The sequence below is a fragment of the Triticum urartu genome, chromosome 7A (genome assembly GCF_056163025.1).
Source record: "Triticum urartu cultivar PI428250 chromosome 7A, HENAU_Tu73, whole genome shotgun sequence".
NCBI classification, from domain to species: domain Eukaryota; kingdom Viridiplantae; phylum Streptophyta; class Magnoliopsida; order Poales; family Poaceae; genus Triticum; species Triticum urartu.
In genome coordinates, this window is record NC_141879.1 from 99695465 (window position 1) to 99704418 (window position 8954).

Consider the following 8954-nt stretch of genomic DNA (forward strand, 5'->3'; position numbering starts at 1 on the left):
CGATAAAAGTGATTGCATGACCTCATGGCTGTCTAGGAGATATCTTTGCTGGCAGAAATATTGGGTCGCTTATTAGGGCCCTTGAAGTAAAATGCTTCTGGGATAGACATTGTTAAATGTATGAATGATAGTTGTCTTGTGTCCCTTGATTTATTACCCTTTATGTATTCATATATTATATATTTATATGGCGGTGGCATGATTATACACATAATACAATTCTTTGGGGATAACAGTTTCTCAAACAAACAAGCTTCACTATTTTGCAAAGCATATCCAAAACATTACATAGACACCAACAAACAGATGGGTTGACATGGATTAAGGACTGGACATCCACCATGCTATAAACCCACATCTTATTTTGAATGAAATATAGAAAGAGGGTATGCTAATGCATACTCTCGTGACACAAGCGGACCACATTAATGATCCATCACGCCGCAAGAAACTGTGCAAATACATTGTTTGCATCAAGTTCCTCACGTCCGCTTTATTTTTCAACAAACGAGCTGCGCCTCAAGCCTGTAGAAAAATAAGTGAAAACATGGCTTGTGTCATGTCATCTGTGCGTACATAAAGCTTTGTTACTTGATATGCAACCCACTACAGATTAAATGTGTAAAAAATGCATTTGGGTTAGTTCAACATGGCTAATCTTCTATATCTAAATAGCTAGCGTCGAATAACCAATAAATTTCTCTCAACATGCAAGCATGTCACATCAGCATGGATTATACAATGGAAAAGGTCAACCTTAGCATGCAATCATGCATAGGATAAACCCACCTCAACGTGCAAACATGCATGTGAATTTTCATTATATTATGGTGGATCTATTTTTTTAATTATTTACAAATATACAATAATCAGACACAATTAATCATATGTATTTTCAGTTTTAGTTCTCATATTATTTACCCCAAATATTCAGCCTCCCCATATTAAATCTCAGTGATATATATTGCAGAACATACCCACAACAAAGTGCATGGTATCATCTAGTGTTGTTGAAAATAGAATGTGACATAATGCATTTGCATTGCATATGCACAAATTTCTTAATTTATTGCATTTTTAGTAGGGTGCTCTCTAATGTCCTATTGTTTCCCTTCAAAAAGTAGAACATTACAATTTGGATACAAACTTTTGAGAATTATTCTTACAGGTTGCGGATTCGTGTAGCGTGCACGGATATTAAGTTCTTTAATACCATCTTCCCAAGTAGAGGCAGGATGATTTGTGAAACTTATTATACCCTGTGCCATAATGAATTGACCAGTCCCACCAACAATGGACCACTGGCCACTTTCCAAACCCGCTGTTATGCCAATCACCTGAAGGGTAGACCCTGCAAACCTGTTTCATGTGCAAAATAGCAAGTTCCGCCAGCAGGTTAGAAGTGCACGCAGCTTTGAACAAATGCACATCTATTAATATGTGTATGTACACCAGTAACTTGTGTAAAATTCTTAGCTACAAATATAATAGAGGCAAGCGCATAACTTCAATGTCGCGGGCGAAAGAACTCACGAAACACATATTGAGATATTCAAAAATAATGAAATAGAGAACATATTACCTTCCTTGCTCAAACTCTATGTTATGAGTCATGTACCATCTATTATCCTTGGTTAAACCAGCTTGGACATGCACGCCTTGTGCACGTGCAACAACTGTATCTTTGGAATTTGTTGTCTCGGTAAGAGTCCAGTCATGAACTATCGTCGTCCCAAACCCAAAAGGAAAACTTGTTTGGAGCAAGGTTTCCTCATTGCGGTTTGGCTGGTTTGGTCCATCGACGAATTGGTGCAAGAACAAGTGCAAGTTAACTTCGGTCATACAAGGGATCTGACACCCCTGAAGAGGTACAGTCCCATTGTAGGGGATAGAAGCGGCCTGGATTTGAGGTAGCACTATGAGTAGACAAACAAAGACGCCGAATGGACTAGCCATGGTCATAATTGTTAGCAAGAAGGGGAAAAGAGAGCTCAGTGAGCTAGTAGAATGGTGGGAAGCTGTGTCTCCCTGTGTTTTGTAAGAGAATAAGAGGGTAGAGGTGTCCTATATATAGAAAGCTTGGAGTGCTAGTGCCCACCTTGGATGACTTTGTTTTAGACGTTTTCAGATTGGCATTCAACACCCTATGCAACTAGGACTTGAAATCTAACCAAGGGATGAACAGGTTTGCCTATCGATGGCTCACAAGTCCACACTAGCAAAATTCACTACAGTTTTTGAAATCAATTGTACATCTACTGAATTAAATGGCACATATCCTGCTGGAAAAACTAAGGATGAGATAGCAGAGATTAGAGGCCACTGTGTCTTCAACGTTCCCACTCAAAGTTATAGCTCCTATAGGCTACGAACTTACGATGGTGTGTATGCATGGCGTGGTACTGGGAAGTGCGCGTGAATGGACGTGCAGATTGGTGTCTGCTCCACGACTCCATCCCTCTACTAGGTCGTCATCTTGTTGGTTGTTCTGTTCACCGTCACGAATGCATGCCCCGTCTCGATCATTCACACACTTAACGACGTACGTACTGCACTTATGTCTATGTATAGTACACTCACGTAGAGGTGCATGCATGCTTTCCAACCTCAGCCTGGTGGAACACGTATGCTTGCTGGACTAGGTCATGAACGAGTGCATGGCTCGTCTTGATAATTCCCACACTAACACTTTATAACAAGAAAATCTTAATTGCGCCACAGAAAAATCAACGGAGTGCATTTAATTGTACATAGCTGTTCTAAAAATAAAGAAGAAATCTAGAGACAGGGCATGGTGATGTTTATTACAAAAATGGCTGCATTGTCGAAATTAAATTCCCATGGACTAAATAATAACAAATCAAAGAAACTATATTGATTTTTAAAAAGTCTACCTCATAAAGGTGGGAGATTGGAGGTGTCTCTGTCTCAAGCTATGTAAAATGGTGCTTTTCTCATTGTAGAATGTAAGACCGCTACATATTTCAATATTTAAGCTTGATCAAGAAGTGCTCATTAATAAAACGCGAGTTACACGGTAGAAAAAAAATTTAATACCATTGGATTCCAATTTTTATTAAGTGAAATCACATTGTATTACATAATTCATACTATTTATTTGGTCTAATTGTTAATCAAAGTCAAACTTTTTTTGCGGGAAATCAAAATCAAACTAAAAATATTGAGATACATGGAAGTCTCACATTCTACGGTGGATGAAATAACAATTCATCCAATCCCATGTTTTCAAATTCTCGTATTAACGGTTGTTCATGGCCATGAATGAACGACTCGACTGTCTTGATTGTTCACACTGAAAACACCACATTTATCATTCAACTGGCCCAAGTAAATCTGTAAATGGTATGCCAGCACTACTATTGTATTCACTGCGATGCTAGCGATGGCCGGACTCTAGCTTGTGCATACTCACTTGACTTAACATACCAGATCTAGATCGGCTAAACATATCTTATATATGAGTTTGTTCACCACAGCACTTTCGCCTACTTTTAGGGTTTGTTTGGTTCAGTAGGATTCTAAATGCAGGAAAACGTAACTGAAATTATTTGGTTGCATCAATGAAGAAATATTTTTAAATAATTATGTGTATGTCATATTTCTCATGGCAACAAACAGATCTTTGCAACATATTCGTCTCCATGGAAAATTTTCATGCAAGTTAGTACGCAGTAAAAATATGAGACAAGACTTTCAACACCCGGGTGCCCCTACACCCTCTATGAACAGTAAATTAAAAAAAAGAATCAAATGAAATCTGAAACTTTGGGACATCAAATGAACAAACTTTCGATGATCTTGTAAAGTTTCGATCATCTTTGGCACCCAAGAGCTGTTACATCTTTCTCTAAAAATATTCATATGGTTTCATATCCGAATAATCAAGAATCTCCAGAGGAGAAGTTCCTAAAGCTTAGGCCTCAAATTTATTTGCACTAAAGAGGCCTTTAGCCTCTCCTCCCCCAAACCCTCCGTGACCCCCTCTCCCTTCTCGTAGCTCCAGTGATCAGTCTAGGGCGGGGGTCTTAGTCTCTATGAACTTATCCATTTCAAAAAAATCCATTTCAAAAAAGAGCTACGAAATTCTGTGGAGACCGTTCTAACAATCAACAAGCTAAGATCGTACGCTGATAGGGTGATGGCTTCAGAGCTTGACTGGTGCCTGCACAAGATCGGAGAATATGCTCTCACCAAGAAGATGAGAAGAACAATTGAGCAGCTCAGCAGCTGAGATGTGACGACACTGACAGCCGCACCCTTGATGAAACACTTGAGAACATTCACACCCTCAACAGGATGTTTGGCCTCGACACCGAGAAGGCGATCATGGAGCAGAAGATCAAGACTAAGGTGGAGAAACAGAAAACCCAAAACTGAGATCACCGGTCTAGTTTCTGCATGTAGATCTACATATGCTCCCAATCTGTCCTGACATTCTAATTGCAATATTGTCAACCCTCTCTTACTTGCCCTCCTTGGCGAGTTTGTCCATTGTATAGTCAATTAGCGTCTGCCATTGCAGGCGCCAAATATGTTGAGACAGCAAAATGTTTGTACTCTACAATAGCTTTTGTGCATTGTCATGGATACTGTGGCATGGCCTCTTTGATTCATAGGCAAAGCGGAGGAGGAAATGTAGAAATAAAAAAAACTTTACTGGCAATATTCATCCATTTGATCTAATGATAATGAATGATTCTGAGAAAAAAATTGATGGATTTTCCCTTTGGTTTTGAGTTTCAAAGAAACAACAAAGCACATTTACAATCCACTCTAATCTCCTTATTTATTCCTATGTAAAAAACAAGGCAAATGCCATAAGTTTCATAATAACAATCTAATATTGTCTTTGCATGTGTATTAAACTTAATTTGATTAATTTTGGGGATTTTTATGTTTTTCCCATTCCTGCAAATCAATCACTCAATCCCGCAAAGTTCATGTGTTTACATAATCCTCTGTTTTACAAATCAAGTGAAGGACAAACTCCAAGTTTTTCCGTGCCACTAATGTAATTCCTGGAGCATTTAACTCTTAAAACCTGAGAGACCGGCCAACCGAATGCCAAACCGACCAACCGAATGCTAAACCGATACCGAAAAAACCGAATTTTCGGTTTTTGCTGCTAGTACAAAAAAAATCAGTTTCTACTTTTAATAACCGAACACGAATCGGTAGGTTTGGTACGAAACTGATAACTGAAAGGAAAACCGTAGCCTCGAGCGATCCAATACTCCAGTCAAGTACGAGGCTCCCTCACATCAAGCGTCGGTCCGAAATCACTAGTTGAGGAGTACTCGTTGCAAAGATCACTTCAACTCCTCAGGTTGTGACAAGTGGCGCACATGCAACATGCCACTTGTCGCAACCGGGGAGTTTTTCCTTTTTTCATAGATCCGTTTATTCAAAACGTTTTATCTCTCAAACCGTGCGTCCAAACCTCGAACCGCTTTCACCATTGGATTTCTCGCGTCGAGATCTTCAAAACTAGATCCCATGTTGACAGGTTTTGACGAACTTCTTTTTTCACGAAAAAAAACCGGACGAAAAAACCAAACCGGGAGCACTGGTTTTTTCCCTTTCCGAAAGAGGCACGCCCGTGCCTCTCACGAAATCATAACTGTGCCTCCCGCGAAAGCAAAACCGTTAGTCTGTGACTCTTGCGGAAGAAAAAAAAGGAGAAAATATGTTTTTTCCGTTTCCGAGGAGGCACGGCCGTGACTCTCGCGAAAGCACAACCGTGCCTCTTGCGGAAGCAAAACCGTGATTCTCGTGAAAAAAAATAGAAAACGTGTTTTTTTGTTTCCGAGAGGCATGACCATGACTCTCGCGAAAGCACAACCGTGCCTCTTGCGGAAGCAAAACCACGACTCTTTTTCTTTTGTTTCCGAAAGACACGGCCGTGACTCTCGCTAAAGCACAACAAATGAAAGGAGACAAATGAAAGGCCTCTTGAAAGGGAGGTTTTTGCCCGCTGATTATGACCAGATCCTATTTATCCAATTTCAAAATTGTGCTCAAGGAAATAGGACTGTTTCAGATTACACAAAGGAGTTTCTAAGGCTACAAGTGAGGTGCAACCTTGCTGAAACTGAAGAGCAACAAGTTGCAAGGTACATCAATGGTTTCAATGATGCTATTCAAGATCGATTGATGATGCAACAAATCTGGTCCGTTGATCAAGCACAAGCTCTAGCCTTAAAGGCCGAGAGGTTTGTAAGGATGAGAAAGACAACTAAGGCTCCATATCCTCCATATCCTCATACCGAAGGCTCATCTAGGAGCCAACCTAATAGAGTGGAAGAAAAGGCCACTCCACCAAAGACAAAACAGCCCATCCCGAAACAAACTAGAGGCAAGGGTAAGGAAAATGAAGGCCCAAAGTGCTATAAATGTGGTAAAAAGGGACACATATCCAGCGGTTGCCCACTAAGGAAATTTGTTAACACGACTATCCATGATGGTGAAAGCGATGGGGAAGAATACGAATCTGAAGATGTAGACCAACAAAAGGTTTGTCAAGAAGAAGGTGAAGAGGTGGTACGTGTGATCAAGCGTCTCCTATGTTCCACACCACAACTCGATGACACACAACAGAAGAAAATATTTGAGAGGAAATGCATGGTGAATGGCAAGGTATGCAAGCTAGTGATTGATAGTTGTAGCTGCGAGAATCTTATCTCCCAGAAGTTGGTGGACCATTTAAAGCTTGAAACCCATGATCATCCAAATCCATACACTATTGGATGGATCAAGAAAGAAGTGAATATGAGGATCGTCAAACAATGAAACCTGCCACTTTCTTTGGGTAAGCATTATCGCTCAAATGTGTTGTGTGATGTGGTTGACATGGATGCCAGCCATGTTCTTCTTGGGAGGCCTTGGCAATTTGATGTGGATACTACACACAAGGGCAAGGAAAATTCTTACTCTTTCATTTGGAACAAGAGAAAGATCATTATCTTACCAAACAAAACCGAAGGTAATACCTCTAAGGGGGAGGGGAAAACTATGTTAACTATCTCCCATACCTCTCACGAGTTTATGGAAGACCTGAAGGAGGTAGATTTGTGTGCTGCACTTGTTGTAAAGGGAGAAGAGCACCTGACTGTTGAAATTCCAGCAAAGGTACGTGGTTTATTGGCAGAATTTCAGAACATACTTGGGGAGCCACATGGCTTGCCACCGATGAGAGGAATTCAACATAGAATTGACTTAATTCCGGGAGCAAGTCTTCCTAATCTTCCACACTATCGAATGAGCCCAAAGGAGCATGATATATTGAAGGAGAAAGTGGAGGAATTGTTGCAAAAGGGGAACATTCGAGAAAGTATTAGCCCATGTGTGCTGTACCAGCCCTACTCGCGCCAAAGAAAGATGGATCTTGGCGCATGTGTACGGACAGTAGAGCCGTTAACAAGATCACCGTAAGGTATAGATTCCCTATTCCCCGTCTGGATGATATGTTGGATCAGCTTAGTGGAGCAAGAGTGTTCACAAAGCTAGATTTAAGAAGTGGATATCATCAAATCCGTATAAGACCTGGGGATGAATGGAAGATCGCCTTCAAGACAAAGGAAAGGTTGTTTGAATGGCTAGTCATGCCATTTGGACTCTCAAATGCACCAAGTACCTTTATGCACTTAATGAATCAAGTCCTTAGACCATTCTTATCCCACTTTATTGTGGTCTATTTCGATGACATCTTGATCTATAGCAAGGATGAGGATGAACACTTTGATCACATTCGGAAGGTGCTAGAAGTACTAAGGGAAAATGAGCTATACGTCAACTTGAAGAAATGTGTTTTCCTACAAACACAACTTCTTTTCCTAGGATTCGTCATAACATGTGACGACATTCGTGTTGATGATTCTAAGGTTGAAGCAATCCGAGAATGGCCAACTCCTAAGACCATTTCTGAGATAAGAAGCTTTCATGGCCTTACAACTTTCTATAGGCGATTTGTGAATAATTTCAGCACTATCATGGCACCAATTACCGAGTGTTTGAAGAAAGGAAAGTTCCAATGGACAGAAGCAACTGAAGCTAGTTCCAATGAGATTAAACAAAAGCTATCACAAGCTCCTGTCTTGGTACTACCTGATTTCAACAAGACTTTTGAGTTGGAGTGTGATGCAAGAGGAGTAGGCATTAGAGCTGTCCTATCTCAAGAAAGGAAGCCCATTGCTTTCTTTAGTGAGAAGTTAAGTGAAGCTACACAGAAATGGAGTACCTACCAGCAAGAATTATACGCCGTTTTCAGAGCGTTGAAAACTTGGGAAGTCTATTTGCTGCCTAAAGAGTTCATTGTTTATAGCAACCATCAATCCTTGAAGCATTTTAGAAATCAAAAGCATGTTGACCGCATGCTAGCAAGATGGGCAGCATATCTGGAGAGGTTTAACAATCTCATCGTGCATAAATCTGGAATAACTAACAGAGTGGCCAATGCTTTGAGTCGTCGTGCATGCCTCTTGACTTCTTTTGAAGCTGAACTTCTGGGCATGGATCAAATAAAGGAGTTGTATGAGGGTGACAAAGACTTTGGCCATGTTTGGGTAAAGCATGCAAGGGGCCAACCATTAGGTGATGACCATTTGATGCAAGATGGATATCTCTTCAAAAATGATCATTTGTGCATTCCAAGAAGTTTTCTACGTGACAAGCTGGTTAGAGAGCTCCATTCAAGTGATCTTAGTGGCCATGTTGGATGGGACAAGACTATCGCTAACCTGGAAGCTCGCTACTTTTGGCCACAACTAAAGAGAGATGCTGGAAAGTTCGTTCAAAGGTGCCCCGTATGTCAGACCTGCAAAGGCCAAGTCCAGAACACTGGGTTATACATGCCTTTGCCTGTTCCTGTTGCTCCATGGGAGGAAATTTCTATGGACTTCGTCTTGGGCTTGCCAAGAACAAGACGAGGAAGTGAT

At 40.7% G+C, this 8954-nt stretch overlaps 1 protein-coding gene across 2 annotated transcripts; it reads right to left on the minus strand.

The window, feature by feature from the left end:
- Positions 1–299: 299 nt before the first annotated feature.
- LOC125524795 (dirigent protein 11) lies at positions 300–2017 on the minus strand. 2 transcript variants are annotated; one of them, XM_048689824.2, is made up of 3 exons: positions 1583–2017; positions 1167–1359; positions 300–525 (listed from the first exon to the last, which is right to left on the minus strand). In XM_048689824.2, exons 1-3 carry the CDS (start codon positions 1960–1962, stop codon positions 520–522), a joined length of 579 nt encoding a protein of 192 aa, XP_048545781.1. In that variant the 5' UTR covers positions 1963–2017; the 3' UTR covers positions 300–519. The 2 variants fall into 2 exon arrangements, with proteins under 2 accessions (XP_048545781.1, XP_087392249.1); XM_087536123.1 differs by lacking the exon at positions 300–525 and having other exon boundaries at positions 1101–1359.
- Positions 2018–8954: the final 6937 nt, after the last annotated feature.